The following is a 23,478-nucleotide window of genomic DNA, read 5'->3' as shown; positions in this document are numbered from 1 at the left end:
ATTGGTTGTAACCTTTGTTGTACCCACCCTGATTCTGGACATAGCTGATCTCCTCAGTCTGCTCACCCTCCCCATCTGGAACGTGGAAAGGGTCATCCTCAGATACGAAGTGGATGCTCCTCTGCTGGGTTAGCAAGATACGGTCAAGTTTCTCATTGACATTTTTGAGGTCTTTCTTGTACTTCTCCTCAGACCCAGCGTCGTCGCGAACTGTGTGGTCATAATCCTCATTGTAGTTGCCGTCAGACTGGGCGAGATTCTCAACTAGTTGCCAACCTTCATCTACGTCCTTGTTCAGGAAGTTACAGTTAGAAGCAGTGTCAAACAACATGCATATCTTTGGTAGTACACCACGGTAGAGAGTGATCAGCAGTGACTCGTTGCTAAAACCATGGTGTGGACATTGGCTGTGGTAACCCTTGAAACGCTCCCAGGCTTCACAGAATGATTCGGAGCTCTTCTGAGTGAAGCTAGAAATCTCATTCCTAAGACGTGCTGTTCTGGAATTGGAGAAGAATTTGGCCAAGAATGCTTTCTTGCAACCATCCTAGGTGGTGACTGATCCCTTGGGAAGGTTTTTCTCCCATTGATGAGCTTTGTCTCCCATGGAGAACGGGAAGAGGCGCAACTTGTAACCATCCTCACTCACGCCATACATCTTGGTGAGACTGCACAGACGGTCGAACTCGTCCAAGTGGTCGAGTGGATCCTCCATAGGCAACCCGTGAAACTTGTTTCCTTGGATCATGGAGATCAGATAACTCTTGATTTCGAAGTTGTTGTTCTGCACGGCGAGAGGGATGATTCCAGCACGCTGGGTATGAGTGTTCGGTGCATCCCTAGCACCAATGTTTCGTGGTCCCGGATGTGGTCCATTCTGTTGTTCCATTGTGACGGATGCGGGATGATCAGTGAGTTGACGAGCTTGTCGTGGTCTTTGTAACCGGTTGATATCGTCGATAGCAGGTAGGAGGTTCTGATGTCCTCTTGATCTGGTGTGCATGCAACGTTGCAATCAACAGGTACCTGAGATGCAAAACAAACAAGCAGACAACCAAAACAAGTCAGAACTCAGAATGATAAGTTTCATAGAACCTAATCTTGCAAAACTTGAAATCTTAAATATAGCAAAACGATTCCCAAATGGCAACGACGCCAAATTGATACTAATATTTTTGTATGTCCTAGCAGGTTCAACTAACCTTATGCAGTTGTAGTACTTAAGGTGTCAATCCAAATGGGATGTTGCTACCACTCAAGATGCAATCAAGAAATCACAAGTTAAGCCAATTCAAAAATAGTGTTTTTATGTCTAACAATCCTAGAGTGATCAGAATGCAAAACGGAAATGTGTCACAGAACTAGAAACGAAAATGTATGACAAGAAGCGAACAAGAATAATTGAAACCGAAAACGATTCTAAGCATGAACAAACAAAACAGTCTCAGGAATGTAATATCAATCAAAAAGATAAAAATCCTAAGGATGGGAGTAATAGATGTCGGTGGAGTCTCCTAGTGTTTAACATACGACAAGCAAACTATCCCTAAACAATAAACATCACAACTTAGCTAATCCAATCTCTTGGCAAAAGCTATTCAGACTCAACAACTTCCATAACTAGCTCTCGCTAGAGAAACATGATCAAACATGGCATGAAAAACAAGTTCATTCACGTCAACAAACATCCTAGACACCTAATCTCTTAGGCTAGGAACGTAAGTCTCTGGCACTAGTTGGTCAGACATTTCATCAAATACCTTTTGGGTGTGGAAATGTCTCGAACCTAGTTCCAATTGATCAGAGAGAAACTAGTAATTCTAACACTAGTCCAGAAGGGAATCATACAAATCAAGCTTAAACACTTTACATCCTAAGATCCTCCACCTAATCTATCCCATCCCCAAAAACTCTAGCACTACTCAGATCCGGAAATCATCACCAAAGACATAAATCCAGAAAATATTGAACAAAGCATAATAAGATAGACAAGAATGAGATGAACAACTTTGCAGAAGAAATCAAATGCAAAAACTAAACGGATTAAAAGATATTTGGATACAAAGTCTCAAACGTTTTAGGTGGCTAGGTAGAACCTTAAGAACAAAACGAGAATAAAATATAAGATGTCCTAAACCAGTACTTAACAAAATGTATATATAGTAAGAACGTGTGAATCCCTAAAACTTAAAACGACAAGATAGAGCGTCAGACGGAGCGTCTTCCTGGCATGCGTGATTTCGTCTGTGTGCGTCCAGTGGCTCGATTGGTGTGAGTAGGAGTGGGTCGAGCCGTGCGAGTGAAAATGGCTCGAGCATGGTCGGTGAAAGTGGCACGAGCGTGGTCGGTGAAAGTGGCTCGAGCTGGGTGTATACGCATCTACTAAAACGATGATAACTCTTGAACCACACCTCCGATTGGCTTGAAATAAATGGAATTGGAAAGATGACTCAATTCTCTACAACTTTGATGAAGACGTCAAAAGATGAATTCCTAGACCTGTGGCTCGAGTGATGGCTCGATTGAGTGGTCCGACTGGTGCCCTGAGAGTGGCTCGATTGCGTAGGTTGAGAGTGGCTCGATTGTGGAGGTTGAGAGTGGCTCGATTGTGGAGGTTGAGAGTGGCTCGATTGTGGAGGTTGAGAGTGGCTCGATTGTGGAGGTTGAGAGTGGCTCGATTGTGTGCGTCTCCGACGTCTCCTAAACACCTGAAATACTTCGAAATGCACAATGCATGCAAGGATGATGCAAAAACTTCCTAAACATGCAAAGTGTATAAAAGAGGTTCTAAAATGATGCAAAATGACTAGTTATCCTAGCTAAATGTATGACAAATGCATGCTAATAAGATGCAAAATATAGACATATTATCTTTACAAACTCTGAAACCTGGAGAATTTTGGAGCATAACATATCTTTGACAAGCTTGCACCAAATCAGGTTGTGGTTTATACTTGGTGGATTTCTTTATACGAGCTTTATACGACAACTTGCATCCATGAGAAATTTTGCTCACAGCATTCTGATTCCAAGGGTTCACAAGCTCAAAGCAATCTTGAGACTGCTGAAGAAGTCCAGATTTGTCATTCAAATCCTTCTTATGATTTTCTGTTAAATAATCCACCATCCAAACTTCTTGTTTCTGGTCCACCCCTTGCTCGATGAAATTCCCCAGAGATATCTTTGAGTTTTCTGCTGGAAATAGGTAGTCTAAGCTTGACTGTTGTGGTCCTGGAACCTCTTGCATATCCTTGTGCTCTTCAGCCATCGGTGGAGGAGGAAGATCCCAGCCAGAAATTATGTCTCGTTTGTAATCTTCACCAAATCGTCCTTTGAGGAGATTTAAGATATTTTCCTTGAAGGGATTTCCCACACTCAGACTTACAGCCAGCTCTAGCATAGAGTTTCTTAATCCCACGATAGAATACCATGTCTCGAGTTCTGATAGAGCCATCATGAAAAAGCTCTCAATGAAATGAAAGCACCAATGTTAGGTTTGACCCTAACCAAAGTAACCAGAATTGATTAAGAGAAGGGAAGATAGAGGATTAGAGAGAAGATAGAAGATAAGAGAAGAGATAAGAGGTAGAAAGAAGAAGAAGAAAAGAGATTAAGAATTGTTTTGTTGATTATTCATTTTTTGGTAGATTCTTTTACAAGACGAGAGAGAACCTAAATACACAAACGTAAGAGAAGAATGGCATAAACTGTAATTCAGCTGGAATAAGAAGACTTGGACTTCTAATCTTCTTCTCCATTTGTCAGGCCCAATAAGGACCCAATCCCAACTCGTATCAGAACAATTAACAATCGAAAGAAGACACTAACCGATCAGGCTGAGAGATTTGATTGGAAAGAGAGAAAACAATCCCAGAAAGAATAATTGCAAAGACTGCTTCCCACACATTTTCGTAGCTTTGATTTGAGAATTATCTCAAAGGTTCTTCCTTTTTTGCCTTTAACCCTGTTGTGTTAGAGTTAGATTTTACAGTAGTTTGCCTTTTAACCCTGTTGTGTTAGAGTTAGATTTTACAGTAGTGATTGTTTTTTTTTTTTCAATAGGATGTTTGTAGCTACCAGAGATTATTCTCTTCCAAGCTTTGTTTATTTCTAACTTGGATTTCAGGATTAAAGGCACAACTGGAGTTGAGATTGCTTCTGGCCTCCATTGGTATTTAAAGTATAAATGTAATGCTCATGTTTCTTGGGACAAGACTGGTGGCATTTAGATTGCCTCTGTTCCACAGCCTGGACACTATTACCAAAATGTTGTTACATCTAGCTGTAAGACATATACACGTCTTGGAATCAAACTTTTCTCATGTGTCAATTGTTATGTAATGAATCACTCACGTCACATAGCTGCTCCTGCTTCTGCTTTCTTGTTTACTTCTAGATTCATATGTTTGGTGGGGATGGGGGAAATGGGAGAGAGAGATTGACTGGATGGCATTGCAAGGAATCAATTTGCCTCTAGCATTTATAGGGCAAGAAGCTATTTCAACTCCAGTTGTGGTAACAGGTTATAACATCTCTGCGTGGTAACGAAGACAAGATCTGTGTTGTCTTGAACAAAGCTGACCAAGTTGATACACAAGTAATATATTCATTTTATCCCATATTCATAAGCTTCATTTTTCTTGTTTTTGAGCTGATCTAAATCCATGTTTCTTAGCTAATGAGAGTGTAAAAAAACGTCTTTTTCATATCTGGACAATTCCAATATGTTCGATTCATACATCGGACTATTAACTATGTGAAAACATACATGAACTTTTAAAAAAATTGAATTACCGAACTTATGATTTTGTGCTACAATATACAAAAACGTGATTAATTAGTAGTTATGTTACTCTCACCATGGAATCCATGTGTGCATCAGAACGACGTCGTTTAAATAAAAATTAAAAGAAGAGTTTACAAAGTGGGCTTGAAACCGCAATGTCTAACACCATAATAACTTTTGGATAACCACTCGGACACACAAATCTATTGAGTATATATATCTCTCTCTCTCCTCTAAAATCAATCAAAAGCTTCTTCGTCTCTTTCAATCAAAAGCTAAAACTGGATCAGAATAGAGTATATATCCACCCGATTTGTACAAGTATTGATTTGAGATCTGTTGTGATACCAAAACCCAATAATTGAATCGATAAATTGAGTGAAAACCCTAATTTTTGTGATTTGTGATTTGTGATTCACAGTTTTTTGGAGATGGAAGATGAAACAATTGAGATTACGCAACTGCAAAGATCTTCCCATAGCGAAATCCAAAACAACTGCAAAGATCATCCCAACGCTCGACATTTACACCTAATTCCCAAAAATCGATCAAATCTTCAGCTACAATTCTACGGCTTGTCTTGTTGCTTTGACTAAAGAAGACAAAAAGCTATATGAACAAGGGAATGGGAAAAAACCCGAAAAAACTGTCATCTATTTTTTCTTTGGATGTTTAGTATCTCGTGTTTTTTATTGAAAGAAAAATACCTCGTTTATTTAAATTTGCCATAAAAATATTTGTTTATATAAGTGTTAGTAGATTCATATTTACGAGTTAACGGACCTTTATAAGTGTTAGTAATAGAGTTTAAATTTTGACCCCACGTTTCTAAGTAATATATATGATTTGTTTTCACAGTTAGTTGTATTAATTGTTGTGGTCTGGTGGTAAAAATTTTAATACTCTGCTCGAAGGTTCAATTTTTCAATTTTTCAATTTCACCCACTTCCTCCATTGATGAGACGAAGCTTCTGGCAAAATCCAGATTTTGGTTCGATCGGAGAAGAGGAAGAAGAAAATACTCTCCATGTGACCAATGGTAGCGTCGGGATTAAAATATTTGATGAAATCAAATCTCTAGATCCTTCGTTAGCTCCTATGAAGGAGGATTGAATCAAATCTCTAACAGTTACCGGAGAATGCCAAGAAAGAGAACCTCTGCAAAGTCTATTATCATCTTCTTCGGCTTCACCGGAACGACGACCAAACAGAAGAAAAAAAAATTGAAAATGGGTTGGGGGTGAGAGTAGAACACCTGACCCTTGAGCAAAGTACTCAAACATTGTACCACCAGACCACAACAATAAAACAAAGGAATTGCGTAGACAAATCATAAAACAAACGAGCTCCGTTAATCCGTAAGTATGAGTGTACTAACACTTATATAAACGAATATTTTTTTATGGCAAAATTAAATAGACCAGGTATTTTTCGTCCAATAAAAAACCACGAGGTATTAAACATTCAGATAAAAAATAGATGGCGGTTTTTTCGGATTTTTTCCCATAAAGGAATATGTGATACAATTACTTGTCATTTACTTTTCATATCAATCTCTTTACACTGCACATATTATGTTTCTTTGTATAGCTTCTAGACTATGTATAAAGACCTATGTAGTCTCATCTAATACAATCATCAATTCATACATTTTCTATATGGTATCTGAGCTATCCTATACTTATACCTAAAAAAAATTCTTCTTTTTCTTCTATTCCGCCGCTTCTCTTGTCTTTTTCTATTTGCTTATTCTCATCATCATGTCTCAATCTGACAACTCTCCTGTTAACACCACCGTGAATGCAACCTCTGAAACCGTAACACCGAATTCTGAAGCTCTTCTCAATGTCAATATGACAAATGTTACACGGCTCACCTCTACCAACTACATCATGTGGAGTCGTCAAGTCTATGCTCTTATTGATGGGTATGGTCTTGCTTCTTACCTTGAAGGATCTAAGGCATTGCATGCCGACACTATCACGATTGATGGCACCAGCTCCCCCAATCCTGCGTACATCAATTGTCTCCGTCAAGACAAGCTTCTCTATAGTGCACTCCTCGGTGCTATCTCCATCTCCATCGTGCCGATCATCTCTCGTGCTCACACCACTGATGAGATCTGGACCACCCTTGCCTCCACCTATGCCAAACCAAGTCGTGGTCACATCCGTCAAATCAAGATCCAACACAAGAACTGGAAGAAGGATACCAAAACGATCGATGCGTATCTTCAAGGCCTTACCACCCGTTTTGATGAACTGGCGCTTTTGAGTAAGCCTCTTGATCACGAAGACCAAGTGGAACTTATCCTTGAAGGTCTTCCGGAAGAGTACAAGACCATCATCGACCAAGTCGAAGGTCATGATACACCACCGAATCTCACTGAACTCCATGAGAAACTCATCAACCATGAGTCCAAATTGCTGACAACACAACCTCTCATGACTACACCAATCAGCACCCACATTGCTCTGCCTCAACGTACCAACACCAATCCTCGCTCACAGCATCGGTTCACTCCACGCAACAACAACTGGACTCCCTCGTCTCGTCATCCCAATGACTTCAGAGAACCCCGTCCGTATCTCGGTTGTAACGCCCCCAAACCTTCCTATGGTCGGACTAACCACAGACCGGCCCGGTGGTCATCACAATCAGACAATTGCCCGCGATCCGGCCGAGGTTCCACAAACGAATTAGGTACCCCAGCCAGTCAGTCCACTGGCATTCGTCTATCCCCTACGTGCATTCCTTAGGCTTTGCAACCCTTGGGCCGTACGCGGCGTTGCTGGACCCGGAATATCTCTGAAAACAGCTCCACTTGTCTGAATTATATATGAAAATAAACGATTTATTATATATAGTATTGAGTTTACAAAATCCATACAAACACAAATCAAAAACGTTGGATCCAACTTAACAAAAAAACAGAGAATTAAAAAGATCAACAAAAGACAAGAACTTTGCAACACAACACGAAAACATCCTATCTGATCCATAACACTCGGTACTACCCTCCTAACTTTCCCTGCAAGAAAACAATTGCGGAGAGGGGTGAGTAATCTAGTATTACTCAGTGAGTTGGGTAACCCTTCTAACATGCTAACCCATTAACATGTTATCTTCCTATAAAATGCTATCTCACTATAACATGCTATCTCAAATCTTCCAGCTACCCCACAACTACCCCACAATCAAAGCACGCAATGCGGAAGCATAACAAGCAACAAACACACAATCAAACAATCAAGCAATCAAGCAATCAAGCAATCAAGCAATCAAGCAAGGACAAACAAGACTCGACTCGTGTAGACCTTGACTCTAACTTGGCCTCCACGCCACTTCACTTTGCAATCACTGCCAAAGTGGAAAGAGCTAGCCATGCATCAAGATAACTTGAACACGCTTGATTCCAAAGTCAGGTATCCACACCATGACTGACACTACCAACTTCACCTAGGGATATCACAATCAACCTAGGGAACACCTCCCACAGAAATTCACAACCTAGGGCCCATCGATCCTCTGTCCTGTCCCAACACTCTTCTGCGTTGATACCAGAAAGGCAACAACCGGACACACCCCAAATCATCCGAATTGTCACCCATCCCAGGTACAAAATCGGGTAAACCGTGCTGCATCGTCATGCGGTTCAGGCTAGTAGCTAGCTAGACCCGAATCCATCCTGCCATGAGATCCCTTTGGATTAGCTCACCGGATTTCCACACACACGTCAGGAACAGAGTACGATCTCTAGCTAAGGACCGAGACATTTAACCCGCGAACTAGCTAGGACAACACTTAACTCTAGAACTCAAGACTCCAAGAATTAAGCACAAACAAACAGCACACAAGTTGCAAGCAACACATGATCACAACAACAATCAATCACCACACACAAACTTAAGCCACAAGAAAACAATCATGCAACTTAAGAAAATCCTACATGCATGCATCCTATATGCTCCCAACCCCAAATTTTTAAGTCTTTTAGTTATTAAGTTTTACATGCATCTTAATCCCTAAATTCCTCTTATACATGCGACTCTTTCCTTAACGGAGATTTTCGCATGTCCTTAGGAAACAACACTCCAATGGTCCGATCTACCATCAGCACCATGAGGTTTAATTCCTTGGTTTTGGGTTTACATGCGGCACCCTTCCTCGTATGGCCTCCCCAACAACCTTCTTCCAGTTTTTTTTAGAGGTTAAACTCACATATTAAAATTTTGGGTACATCATACGGCTCTTTCCACCTTTGGAGATTCTCGTATGGACTCACCAAAACCAACCCCCTTTTTCCTAGACTGATCTCCCATCAGATCTAAGGGTTTAACCTCCCTCAAAAATTATGCAAAAATTAAATTATAATATTTAACATGCATTTTCTTAATCCCAAAATCCCCAAAATCGATCATGCAAAGCATCCCACACTTGCATGAGAATTTTTAAAATTATTTCCACCCTTGGAAAACTCTTAAAAACTCTAAAACTCAACATGCAAGGCATTTCACAATTGCAAGTGATTTTAGAAAATTATTTACACCCTTGGAAAACTCTTAAAAACTCTAAAACTCAACATGCAAGGCATCCCACACTTGCAAGTGATTTTAGAAAATTATTTCCACCCTTGGAAAAATTCTTAAAAACTCTAAAACTCAACATGCAAGGCATTCCACACTTGCAAGTGATTTTAGAAAATTAATTTTAAAGAAAACTCTTAAAAATTTAGAAATCCATCATGCAAGGTATTTCACACTTGCATGAGGTTCTAAAAATTATTCTCACCCAATTCAAGTTTTAAAACCATTAGATATAGCATGCAAGGCATTTCACACTTGCATCTAGTCTAAGATCAAGCCATTCTCCCCCAAGAATTCTTAAATTCCCCCTTAGTCTACATGCAATCTATAGATCTACATGCAAAAACTACATGCAACACTACATGCAACAACAACAACTACAACAAGGGCCGATGCAAGAGCTAGAGAGCTCACACACCTCCCATCCCCTTAAAACCACAACTCACCTTAGCTTTGAAGATCTTTGGCTTGATTAGAACTCCACCACATCACGCCGATCTGACAGCACCTCCCCTTGAGCGAGCTTCCCACCGACGAGATCTTCTTCTTCTTCTTTCACTTTGCTCAAAACAAGATTTCTTCCCCAAAAAGTTGAGAGAAAAATTTGGCAAAGCTTTGATGTTTAGAGAGAGTGATGTCGAAAATGAGAAGCCAAGGAGGTCTATTTATAAGCCCACACTCGATTTTTAGGTTTAGGCAAGTGGCAATTTTGGCTTGACAAGTGTCAAAAAAAATTGCATGCACTGTCCCCCACTCGCGCGTGTATCTCAAACGCTGGCGAAGAAGGCTTAATCTGACGACACGTGTCATCTCTTTCCCATGCAGAGACTTTTCCACTTCCTCGTATTTCCCTCGTCCTTCTTGCGTCCCAAGTACGTCCGTACTCATCCGCAGAACCATTTTCTCCTCCGCGAATCTAATTCCTCAGCAGTCCTCGGTCCTCCTGTCCGTGACTCCAGTATTCCTCGTCTTCCTCGGACCCCTTGTCCGTGACACTAATATTTATCGGCTCTCTTCGGACCTCCCGTCCTGTACGTCCAATCCGTCCATCGTCCGGGGTACATCGTCCGTTTTACTAGTACACGGCCATTCCGTTCTCATGGTCCGTCTTACGTCCCACATACCATTTCTCCACGGCCATTACTTTTTTTTTCCTTCCTTGGTCCTTTCCCCAATTTTTCTCGATCATTCATTCATCACCGGTCCGGATGTCCCAACGGTTCCCATCTATTCTTCGGTTCTGGACCTTCCGTGTCTTGGTAACTTTAAGTTCAAGTTACTTAGGCCAATCTCCAAAACTTCTTATTTTCCGTCTGTCTGTGACATCTCCACGTCCTTCGTACACGTCCATCGTGTTCGCTACGTACTTTGTGATACGGGTCACTACATTGGTCGTTGTCAGATTTGTGGTACTCAAGGCCACAGCGCTAAACGCTGCTCTCAACTCGCCCTGTTACAGCAACAACAACCACGGGCTAACTTCACCACTGTTAATCCTTGGCTGCTTGACTCTGCTGCAACCCATCACATCTCCTCTGATCTTGCCAATCTCATCCTTCATCAGCCTTATATCGGTGGAGATCAGGTGGTAGTTGGTGATGGCAAGGGTCTTCCAATCACTCACACCGGTTCTGTTTATCTACCATCTCAAACTCAACCTCTACCACTCACCAATGTTCTTTATGTGCCTGATATTTAAAAGAAACTCATTTCTTTCTATCACCTGTGTAACGCTAACCGTGTTTCCGTTGAATTTTTCCCGGCGGCTTTTCAGGTGAAGGTTCTGAGCACGGGGATCCCGTTACTCCAAGGTCGTGTCCGCAATGAGCTCTATGAGTGGCCGTCCTCATTTTCTCATCCTTCTGTCTTCTCCACCACCACCACCAATCTCAAATCTGATGCTTCTACATGGCACTCTCGGCTTGGCCATCCATCATTCTCTATTTTACAAAAAATGCTTTCTAGTTTTAATTTACCTGTTTCCAATTATCCAATAAAACCACTCTATTGTGGTGATTGCTCCATCAATAAGAGTCACAAGTTATCTTTTTCTGAGTCTTCTATCCACTCCTCTCGACCTCTTGAGTATTTATTTACCGATGTGTGGACTTTTCCTCTTCTCTCTGTTTATAAGTTCAAATATTATCTAGTTATTATGGATCACTTTACTAGATATACTTGGCTCTATCCACTCTCCCAAAAATCACAAGTCAAAGACACCTTCATCAAATTCACCTCTTGTTGAAAATCGTTTTTCCACCAAAATTGGGACTCTCTTCTCAGATAATGGTGGTGAATTCATCGCTCTCCGCTCTTTTCTCTCCACACATGGCATCAGTCACCTTACCACTCCTCCTCACACCCCTGAACACAATGGCCTTGCCGAAAGACGTCATCGTCATATTGTTGAGACAGGTCTTGCCCTCCTCACTCATTCTGATATTCCACCAACCTACTGTCCTATTCTTTCTCCACTGCTGTTTTTCTCATTAACAGAATGCCCACTCCCATACTCTCCTATCAATCACCATACTCTAAATTATTTGACCAAACACCAAACTATACCAAACTATAGATTTTTGGCTCTCTCTCCTATCCCTGGCTCAAACTCTATAATACTCATAAACTTCAACCCAAATCCTCACCTTGTGTCTTCTTAGGCTACTCTCTCACTCAGAGTGCCTATCTCTGTCTTGAACCAATATCCAATCACTTATATGTTTCAAGACATGTTGTCTTTGATGAAACCCAATTTCCCTACAAACTTCTCTCTTCTTCGTCTCAAGATTCTCCCAAACCTTCCCAGCCTTCCTCTCCATGGCTTCCTCCTCTCACCATTGTTCCCTTTTCATCTCCACCACTCACAGCAGCTCCGTCACAGTCTTTGGAGTCCCACGGTGCTTCCACGGGCTCTGCTTCTTCACCATCGTCAAGTCCACCGGAATCATCGGCTGAACAATCGTCGCATTACTCTGTTTCACGATCTATCCTGACTTCTGTTACCGACAACATGCCAGCCACATCGACTCAACATCCGACATCGCCATCTCTTTCACACTCGGCCCAACAACATTCATCACCAGCAAACTCGGCCCATTCTGTAGGCCCATCTACATCCTCTTCTGAAGCCAACAATGTCTCCTCTCCAATTTCACAATCATCCACAAGTCGAGCCTCTCCATCACCGGCACGCCAGACAACCTTTGACCCTGCTCCAAATCCTCAACAGCAACCTACTATTCTGCCTCAAAATCAACACTCGATGCAAACAAGATCAAAAAATAACATTGTCAAACCAAAATAGGAAATTTGGTCTCTCGTCCATTCTCACTACTGCTTCCACAACCGAACCCAGAACGGTGACACAAGCTCTTCGTGATCCTCGATGGCGTAACTCCATGTCTGATGAATTTAACTCTCAACTCCGCTATCGCACCTAGAATCTGATTACTCCTGATCTATCTTACAATGTCATCGATACCAAGTGGATTTTTCGAACAAAAATTCTCCCCGATGGTAGTGTGGATAAATTCAAATTTCGACTGGTTTCAAAGGGGTACAATCAACAACAACGGATTGATTATCAAGAGACCTTTAGTCCGGTTATAAAGGCAACAACAATTCACACTGTTCTTGATGTTGTTGTCTCTCAGTCGTGGCCAATTCGTCAAATTGATGTCAACAATGCGTTTTTGCAAGGAACGCTTATTGAAGATGTCTACATCTCTCAACCAGAAGGCTTTGTTGACCCTGATCGTCCCACCTATGTTTGCAAGTTGAATAAGGCGCTGTATGGGCTTAAACAAGCATCACATGCGTGGTATCTTTAACTCAAACAATACCTTGTAAGTGCTGGTTTTCGCAACTCTCTCTGACACGTCTTTGTTTGTTCTTCTCCGTGATAAGCTCTTGCTCTATGTCCTGGTCTATGTTGACGACATCATCGTCACTGGCAACAATGCGGCAATGGTTGAACAAATTCTCACCAACCTTGGCGATCGCTTCTCAGTCAAGGACATGGGTGATGTGTCCTATTTTTTAGGCATTGAAGCGATTCGTACGAAGTATGGTTTACACCTCAATCAACGCAAGTATGTGTTAGATTTGTTGGTCAAAATGAAAATGCAGGATGCAAAACCAGTAGCTACACCAATGGTCACGACCCCGAAACTCACATTGGCTGGCAAACCACATTCAAATCCCACTGAGTATCGCACCTTAGTTGGCAGTCTCCAATACCTCTCGTTCACCAGACCGGACATTGCGTACGCCATTAATCGCCTATCGCACTTTATGCACGCACCCACATCGGATCATTGGCAAGCAGCAAAACGTGTGCTACACTATCTTACCAGTACAAGTTCTTACTGTCTGTTTTTCAAGAAGGGCAAGCCCCTCACACTCCACTGTTTCTCCGATGCTGACTGGGCAGGTGATGTTTCCGATTGTGTCTCTACTAATGCTTATATTATTTATCTTGGTGGTCAGCCAATATCTTGGTCTGCTAAGAAACAGAAGGGTGTTGCAAGATCATATACTGAAGTTGGGTATAGAGCTGTTGCCAATGCCGCTTCTGAACTCATGTGGATATGTTCTCTACTCTCTGAATTTGGACTCTCACGGACTGCCTCACCTACCATCTACTGTGATAACATTGGTGCCACCTACCTCTGTGCTAACCCAGTTTTTCACTCCCGCATGAAACACATCGCCATTGACTATCACTTCATTTGTGAACTCATCAGCAGTGGGAAACTTCGAGTCGCTCATGTTTCCACCAAGGACCAGCTTGCTGATGCACTTACCAAACCTCTCTCGCGTTCAACGTATCAGTATCTGCGTAACAAGATTGGAGTCACCTTAGTCCCTCCATCTTGAGGGGGCGTATTGAATCTATATGAATAAGGGAATACGTGATACGATTACTTGTCATTTACTTTTCATATCAATATCTTTACTTTGTACATATTATGTTTTCTTGTATAGCTTCTAGACTATGTATAAAGACCTTTGTAGTCTCATCTAGTACAATCATCAATTCATACATTTTCTATATAATGTTATCAAAAATGTATCATTGATACGTACAATAGAGTTTGGATTTCGAAATTTAAGAGTTGTTGTTTTCTGTTGACTTTTTTCTTAGTTTTTACATGTGGTTTGCAATATTCATTTGCTACTCTCTGATTTCAGGGGGAGCTTGTGAAGGTTTTTGCCAACGATAATTGCAAGATCCCTTGCCGTAAGTTTAGCCATTTACTTAGAGAATTATCCGCTTGTGTTTGCCAATGACAAACACAAGATCGCTTGCCGTAAGTTTATCAATTTACTTTGAGAAATCATGCCCTCTTGATGACTTCCTGTAAAACTAAGCCACTACTTGTCAGTTTACATCTTGATATAAGATGTTAATTAAGTCTCTTCTATGTTTGCTGAGCTGTTTCTGGTTGGTTGTGTACAAGATAGTGGTTACTGGTTCCCTTAAATCCTCTTTTTTTTTAATATATATTAATCACAGATCCAGTGATGAAGAGCAATATAGAGAAGACCATTCATACTGGTAATGCTTCATACAATGTTTCGCCTTGCCGTATAAGTAACATTCGCCATTTCAACTCTTGTATATTTCTGGCTATGTAGTATTCTCTGGTTTAAATCCTTCACATGCATGTGGCTTTGAACAGACTGGTTTCCTGGATATATGGGAAGCAGCTACGTTATCTATTGAGAGAGAAGGTTACAGCATCAAGTGTAGTAATGGTCTCACAATTGCGGAAAAGTTCTCAGCTTCTACTACAGTAAGACTTATGCCTTATATGCTTCTGTCCTTTTTTTTGTCATAAAAGAAATCAAGCTTGTTGTCTGTGTAACGTGTGGCTGTGTGGGAATGGAGGAATGTGCAGCTTTGCATGTTGAAAGAGTTAAAGTTTATTCTAATGAAATTTTCTACATGCATGTGAAGGATTAGCATTACCGGGTTAGTAGAAGTTAAGCTTCTTTCAAAGAGGGAAGTAGACCGTAAGAATGATTTGAGTTTGATGAGCCTGACAAAAGTTGACTAGGATCTAATACTAAGTACTTAGTGATTGTGATTGATTATATAGATACAGTGATATATATATATACTACAACGGTTAGATTGATTTTAGGAAAATGGAAATCGAATCCAATCCAGATTGTGACAACAAAACGCGTATATCATATCATTAATGAAGAGAAATATGGAAATCGAATTTTCTACATAAATAACCCTGAAGTTGTTGTGTGTGTTTACCCTAATTCTCATCAAAAGAAACTAAAAGCTTCTTCTTTACTTTTTTTATCTCTCTGCAGTAAACAAAGCTTCTTCTTCTACAATGTTGACGAAGGACAAAACAACGAAATTGTTGTCGGTGAGAAACCGAAGATGTTTCAAGAAACTCTCTTCCGTATCAAAGAAGACAACAAATCTTGCTATGAGAGAACAGACCATGTTTAAGAAAGCCTCGGAGCTTTCAATCCTGTGCGATGTCGAGGTCTGTGTTATATACTACAACCGTGACGGAGAACTCGTCAGGACATGGCCGGAAGATCAATCCAAGGTTCGAGACATGGCAGAGAGATTCAGCAAACTAAGCGATAGAGAGAGACGCAAGAAAAGCACAAACCTTTCTCAGTTTCTGAATAAGAAGAAGACGACCCTCAAATACAAGAAGAAGACATCTTTTGATATCACGGAGGACAACAAATTCTCTGAGAAACTTTTGGAGATGGAGGCTTCGTTAGAGAGTTCTCTACGGGTGTGTCAAGATCAGCTTCTTCGGGTGTTACAGAACCAGACGAAACCCCCCGATCAGAACCCTCCTCCTGTGGTGTCTTCCGCCGGCTTCTTCACACCAGATCCATCATTGATGAGCGGAACAGAGCAATACCTATCGACCCCATCATTGACTCAACAACATCAGAGCAAAGTTTCAGTCTTTCTCTATAACCATGACAACGGTAGCTTCTGTCAACTCCCTGACTCCTCTGTTTCTACCTTTGACCCATCGACGATGTTAGATTATGTGTTTTGATTTAGATATATATTTAGGGTTTGTTAGAAGTCGACACTTTTTGTTTGTTATCATCCTTTGAATTGTATGTTTTGCCAAGTATGAATGTATTTTTTGTTTCTCAAGTTTCTATCATAATAGTCTTTGGCTTCTTCTACTCTTTTTTTTCTTTTTCTGAGTCTTAAATTTGATCAGTTTGATCAAACTAATGTATATTAAGGGTTTTTATGCAATAGATCACATTGAATGTTAAATGTCCATAACTGATGCAGACAAGTATACTAAATTGAGTAAATTGAACCTTGTTTCTGTGAATGATCTATTTTATCACTTTCGTTACAATCTCTAGAAAACAAAAATCACAGACACAGTGAAACAATTAGAGATAAGGACTTGTGAAACAATTCGTTCAGGCTCGGTGCAGGCTCTGGCTTTTTTCAGCTGCAAAACAGTTAGAGATTAAGGACTTGTGAAACAATTCGTTCATATGAATAGTCAATCTTTGTTTATATAAAATAATAATCCCACTTAAGTTTACATTTGATCTCACTACAACTATCAGTCGCATTACACTCTATTTTCGTGACCTGTTCGAGTAATACCGAAATCAATCATATATTCAGCTGTGTCGGAATTTAGGCAACACTGTGATAACTCCTCTGGTCTTGTCTCATCAAACCTGTACCTGTAAGGCAACATTCCATTCTTCAGTTGTTAGTTATACTACTGATTTAGAAAGATATGAATTGTAATATAAAAAGAGAGTTTGTTTCACCTGTTATCTTTAAAGAATGTCTTCACAGCCTGAGGAAGTGAAGCATGTCCCCGGCTGTGTTTACCAATACCTATAAAGGACATAGAACATTACTGTCACAGATTTCTGTGTGAAGCTTCTATTATATTTGAACAAGGGAAACATCAGTTGACATACCTGTTGCAACTTGCAACCTGCAGTGAGTTTCTTAGTTGCCTAGAAGAAATTTTTTTACTCTCGACGCCTTCCACATCTAATCTACCAAAAAGGCTCTTGTGACGCAGATCGCATAACTGCATTCTTTGACCTACCTCTATTTGGTGATACTGAACGGTTCACTGTGAATTGACCTATCTTTTGCAAAACGTTCTTGTAATGCTTGAACAGCTTCTGTTGCGTGGAGTCCATGCAGGTCCAACTTCCATATGTCGTTGTCCTTATTTGTTATACCTATTATCTTTTTGGCTGCCTCAGCATTTAGCTTCTCAGCTGTTAACCAATCTTCTCTTGCTTTTTCTGAATGCTGCTTGGCAGAAGCATGATCATATCTCTGGAAAGCATTTTGGGCAGCTCTTGAATGGTTTGAGGCTGATCTGTTTAAAAGAAAAGAAGGAGAAATTCTCAATAGCTGATGATACATATTCATCTCTGAAGATAAGTCAGGGTTGAAATGAGAAACCGACTAGTTGTAGCTGAAATTTAAGCATATAGTTTGGAATTTAAGTTTCAAAATATGAACTCTGGATTGGGTAGACCAGGGGCGGATCTACGTGGTTCTTAGGTGGGGCAAGTGCCCCATGCTAAATTATAATTTTTTTAATGTATATTGATATTATTTGTTTTCCTATAGTTTTTTTTGTTGTATTCTTATTTTCCTTTTTCCATGGCCATATTCTCTTATTAAATGTCTATCATATTTTTATATGATTAGTTCCATAGTCTTTTCAGTCTTATTTATTTCTTTCGTACTTGTAATTAATTTTTAACAAAATCTGAATCTTCCTTTTCTACTATTAACTATATTTACATTTAAATTTAAAAATATTTGCAAACTTAGCATACAATATTATAGTTTTTTTTACTTTATCTAATATATTTAGAGTTTAAATTTTTGTGAAATATAATTATTATTTTAAATTTATCTAATATGCAATTATATGTACAATTAGAAATCAAATAAAAATAAAATTTAATTATTTTAATTTAATATCAGAGTGTTGACAAAAAAAATTAATATTAATTAGTAATAAGTTATTTGTGCCCCATACAAATTTTTTTTTTGGATCCGCTACTGGGGTAGACAAAAGAGCATCCCTTGCGGTATAACATTTGCCATATTCAACATCCACTGTAAGATCTTCTGTTATCTTTTGGCAGCTCAAGAGATGAAATAGTACTCACCCTGAGATTATTTATCAAGAGGGTAATGTATTTTCAAAAGCATTGTATTCATTTTATCACTTTCGTTACAATCTCTAGAAGACAAAAATTGCAGCTTTCATAAAAATCAGAGATAATATATGTAGATACAATAATATAAAGACTTCAAGCTTCATTTTTAGAAAACCAATTGCTGATTATTTTTTTGGGTCTGCTTCTATTCGTTTCAGGATCTGCTGAGGAAGAAGGGAAAGAAGGGAGTATTTTTGTTTAACAAATGATGAGATTGTACATAACATTTTTTTGGCTCTCGGGCTCTTGTTAGAAGCATAAAATTTGGTTGAGAATATTTGGGCAAAATTTGGAAAATATCATTAAGCATTTCCTCTTTTAATGAATTTTACTTTTTTTTATTATGTTTTAATGTTTCATATGTTTAAAATTTTATGAAATGCAATAATTTTATAAACATATATCTCAAATGCAATAATTTCATATTCTAATTTAAATTTTTAATTTTCAAAAAAAAAAATTAAACTAAGAGACTCAAAATAAGAACCCACCATTAAAAAGGAAACTTTTAATTAACAATCATAAAGTTTTTAAATCTATTCAAAACACAAAATCTATTAATAAACAATCTTGAGAGACCCTAGAATATATCCCCATTGGGGTTGCCCTCAAGTATATAACGCCGACACAAACATACTTTCAGTTGTCAAAAAAAACATTATTTGTTTAACGTTACCAAAAATATTCCCAAGGAAAAAGTTCTGCTTGAGTGATTAAGCGGTAGCTGTGTTACCAAAACATACCAAAACACTCTCCACAGTAGACTACAGATGCAGAGCACAACAAGGTTAGCTTTAGATTCTACGGATTGACAAAACAATTTTAAAAACGTGCACTTGGATTATTATTAAACTTGAAACATACACCGAAAGGTTTACGACAAAAGTACATATAACTAAAACACAAAATGAAAGCGATAGAGAAAAGTCTTTTTATCTTTTGCAGAAATCAACTTCCAAGTGCACGAGTCTCAATCAAACAACACCAGTTTTGACTACAGACCATAAGCTCAGAAGTCTCCACCACGAAGACGAAGAACCAAGTGAAGAGTCGACTCCTTCTGGATGTTGTAATCCGCAAGAGTCCGACCATCCTCAAGCTGTTTCCCAGCGAAGATGAGTCTCTGTTGGTCCGGAGGGATCCCTTCCTTATCCTGAATCTTTGCCTTGACGTTATCGATTGTGTCTGAGCTCTCTACCTCCAAGGTGATAGTCTTCCCTGTCAAAGTTTTCACAAAGATTTGCATACCACCACGGAGACGCAACACAAGGTGAAGGGTTGATTCCTTCTGGATATTGTAATCCGCAAGTGTCCGACCATCCTCTAGCTGCTTACCGGCAAAGATGAGTCTCTGCTGGTCCGGTGGGATCCCTTCCTTATCCTGAATCTTAGCCTTGACATTATCGATAGTGTCTGAGCTCTCAACTTCCAACGTGATAGTCTTCCCTGTCAAAGTTTTCACAAAGATTTGCATACCACCACGGAGACGCAACACAAGGTGAAGGGTTGATTCCTTCTGGATGTTGTAATCCGCAAGGGTGCGTCCATCTTCAAGCTGTTTCCCTGCAAAGATGAGCCTCTGCTGGTCTGGTGGGATTCCTTCTTTATCCTGGATCTTAGCCTTGACATTATCGATAGTGTCTGAACTCTCAACCTCCAAAGTGATGGTCTTTCCGGTCAGGGTCTTCACAAAAATCTGCATACCACCTCTGAGACGAAGCACCAAGTGGAGAGTAGACTCTTTCTGGATATTGTAGTCAGCTAGCGTGCGACCATCCTCAAGCTGCTTACCGGCAAAGATAAGCCTCTGCTGGTCCGGAGGAATCCCTTCTTTATCCTGAATCTTAGCTTTAACATTGTCAATAGTATCCGAACTCTCAACCTCGAGGGTGATGGTTTTGCCAGTCAACGTCTTCACAAAGATTTGCATACCACCTCTTAATCGGAGAACCAAGTGAAGGGTTGATTCTTTCTGAATGTTGTAATCCGCCAAGGTACGACCATCCTCTAGCTGTTTACCAGCAAAGATCAACCTTTGCTGATCCGGAGGGATCCCTTCCTTGTCCTGAATCTTAGCCTTAACATTGTCGATGGTGTCAGAACTCTCAACCTCGAGAGTAATGGTCTTGCCAGTGAGTGTTTTCACGAAAATTTGCATCTGCAGAAACAAACAAAAACAAGTAATCGATCAGCAAAACATACACCAAACTTATTAAAAAAAACCTAATAAGAAATCAAAAAAACATCGAAGAAAACGAATCTAGATAAACAAAGAACACAATCAAGAAAACCCTAATAAGAAATCAAAACAACATTGAAGAGAACGGATCTAGATTGACAAAGAACACAATCAAGAAAACCCAAATCTTAACTGCGAATAGCACAATCAAGCACTAGAAAGAACAGATCTAAACGATATAGTTCTCAACCCAACAGCTAAAAACGAACGTCAAAAAATCACAAAAAAATTCAAACAAACATGACAAATCTGACGAACTACGAATAGAGAGATCCTAGAATTAATCGAGGTTCAGATCGAGAAGAAGTACCTTGAAAGAGAGATTTGCAGAGCGCTGCGATTTTAGGGTTGTGGGAGAGATGATAGAATCAGAAGAGTTGATCCGAAGAGATCGTAATTATAAGAAAGAGATCACGAAGGTCTTCTTTATATAAGCCCATCACAAGGCCCAAAGGCCTAAACCGACTTAATCTTTTATTAATTTAATGTTGCAATTTGCCAATTTGCAAGTAACAAGAAAACATATTTTTAACTTTTAAGATATTATTGATAATGAAGGAGGTAAATCTATTTGTAGAAGGCACCATCACATCCGGGATCGAATCCCAGCTCCTACGAATGTAGAAATTTGGCTAATGGGCCAGCCAATTGTGGCTCTATGGTTGACAAAAAAAAAAAATATTATTGATAATGGCAATTTGTCTTCTTTTTTAAAAAAATGTATTTACAATTTGTTTGTATTAGAAAATTTGTTTTTTTTTTAAATTATAACAAAAAAAACTAGATTGGTAAATCTATATTTGACAGATTTTTTCACAAATTTTTTAGATGGAATGGTGTGATGAATGATATTCAAAGAAAAGAAAAAGAAAAATTAATTATCATTTATTACATGATCCAAACTTGATTAATAACTCAAAACTCAAAAGATATGATTTTTTAGGATTTTTCACATAAATTAATTTTTTATTGTTTAACTATAAATACATATTTATTCACAATAACACATTTCTCATAACTATTATCCATTAGTAATTCATCAAATTATCAAATACTAAACTAATGATTGTTAAAATTTATAATTTTTTAGCATTAAATGATAAAAAAGATTACTAGAAAAGCAATCTTTATGATACAAAAAAAAATCATTAAAAATCATTAAAAACCATTTTTTGGGATACAGAACGAGTATCTAACAATTTTCAAAAACAAAATAATTAAAACATTAAATTTTTTGGGATACAGAACGAGTATCTAAACGCCATAGGATATACAAGAAATAACACCATACATAGTTTTTTTCTTTTCTTTTGTCTTCAACCATGAATAGTTTTTAGTATCATAAACTAGAATATGACCCGTGCTAGAGCACGAGTTGAAATTTCTTTTGTTTGTTTTGTAATTTTTATTCAAAACATCATATATGTGATTATTTTATTTATTTTAAAAGTTTTTTTTGGATGAAACACTATATCATGAAATCATATGCTGAATATGACTTATGAAAATAACAACTATTTTGTAATATCTATTCTAGTAGATTTAGATTTTTACCCGCGGCATACTGCGAGTTAAGTTGTGTGATAAAAAGGTTCTTTTTTTTTTATTTGATTTGTTTAGTGTTTAAAATTCTATACTGTATTTTGGTTGTTAATTCTATGACTTAACTCAAAGTATACTACATATTAATTTTAAGACTAAATATGTAACGTATGTTTGTCAAAATCACTTTGACCGAGAAAGTCTACGAAACAACATTGTTCCAAACTTTAATTTAATCCGAGAAATCATATTTCTTGAAATTTCAACTTGTGCTCATATTTTTTGGAATTCTTTCATATTATAGTGAATTCTTTGAGTTCTGAATGATTTATATTTAAAGCTTGGAAGGATATTAGGTAATATTTTATTTTGAACTGTACAATAAGATTTCAGAAATCACGATTAAGTGTGATTAATTGCCAAGATTTTATTCCTTTATACGCCTAATAGTATATATGGTGTAACAATACATGGAATAATAAAGATTTTAAGAGGATTCTTTGGGATATTATTAAGCGTATTCATATAGCCCACAAAATGACAATTAATTTTGTTCCTTTTTGTAATCAATCTATATTTAATTTAATTTATAATCTATTTTGTAACTAACTTATACAAATTATATAGTCTATAAAAAAATGTTGTGTACTTCCATTCTGTTATATAAGGGATGTAAAGAGAGACGTGGCTAAATCTCCTTATAACTTGACGGACCCATATAGTAAAAAAAATGCTTCGGTTACAGCATTTGATTATGTGAATTGCAACAAAACATATTAATTAACCTCTAGATCACAAGACTCAATGGCGAATAACAACATGACTGATGTCGATGATGTCGTTGTTGGGGACAACAGCAACGAGATTGAAAGCGAACGGACCATATTTCTAACGTTTGCTCGTGGGGTTCCTGTGTCGAAGGCAGAGGTGAAGCAGTTTTTCACAGAAACGTATGGTGAAAATTGTGTTAAAGGCGTTGACTGCAATATAGCGATGGTAAACAACAATCACTATTTGCTCGGTTGGTCTTGGACTCGGTCGCTACCATGAATCGCATACTCGATGGCAAACGCGAACATATTAAA

At 38.7% G+C, this 23,478-nt stretch overlaps 1 protein-coding gene, 1 non-coding gene and 2 pseudogenes across 2 annotated transcripts; 2 read left to right on the top strand and 2 right to left on the bottom strand.

The window, feature by feature from the left end:
- Positions 1–386: 386 nt before the first annotated feature.
- On the top strand, positions 387–493 carry LOC147939794 (small nucleolar RNA R71). Its single transcript, XR_015564806.1, has one exon. It is a non-coding gene; the product is annotated as a small nucleolar RNA R71 (small nucleolar RNA).
- A 15,235-nt stretch (positions 494–15,728) lies between these two features.
- On the top strand, positions 15,729–16,427 carry LOC104709333 (agamous-like MADS-box protein AGL53 pseudogene; annotated as a pseudogene).
- A 598-nt stretch (positions 16,428–17,025) lies between these two features.
- LOC147939793 (uncharacterized) lies at positions 17,026–17,806 on the bottom strand (annotated as a pseudogene).
- A 1,626-nt stretch (positions 17,807–19,432) lies between these two features.
- LOC104706750 (polyubiquitin 4) lies at positions 19,433–21,623 on the bottom strand. Its single transcript, XM_010422965.3, has 2 exons — positions 21,162–21,623; positions 19,433–20,770 (listed from the first exon to the last, which is right to left on the bottom strand). Exon 2 carries the CDS (start codon positions 20,768–20,770, stop codon positions 19,622–19,624), a length of 1,149 nt encoding a protein of 382 aa, XP_010421267.2. The 5' UTR covers positions 21,162–21,623; the 3' UTR covers positions 19,433–19,621.
- Between the last annotated feature and the right edge of the window lie 1,855 nt (positions 21,624–23,478).

This window comes from Camelina sativa, chromosome 8, assembly GCF_030686135.1.
Source record: "Camelina sativa cultivar CO46 ecotype springtype chromosome 8, ASM3068613v1".
In the NCBI taxonomy this organism is placed as follows: Eukaryota; Viridiplantae; Streptophyta; class Magnoliopsida; order Brassicales; family Brassicaceae; genus Camelina; species Camelina sativa.
The sequence above is the reverse complement of the archived record's forward strand: the minus strand, read 5'-3'. Positions and strand labels throughout refer to the sequence as shown.

Coding starts and splice junctions, on each gene's coding strand:
- LOC104706750 (XM_010422965.3), bottom strand. CDS start 20,770: ATGCAAATTTTCGTGAAAACACTCACTGGCAAGACCATTACTCTCGAG.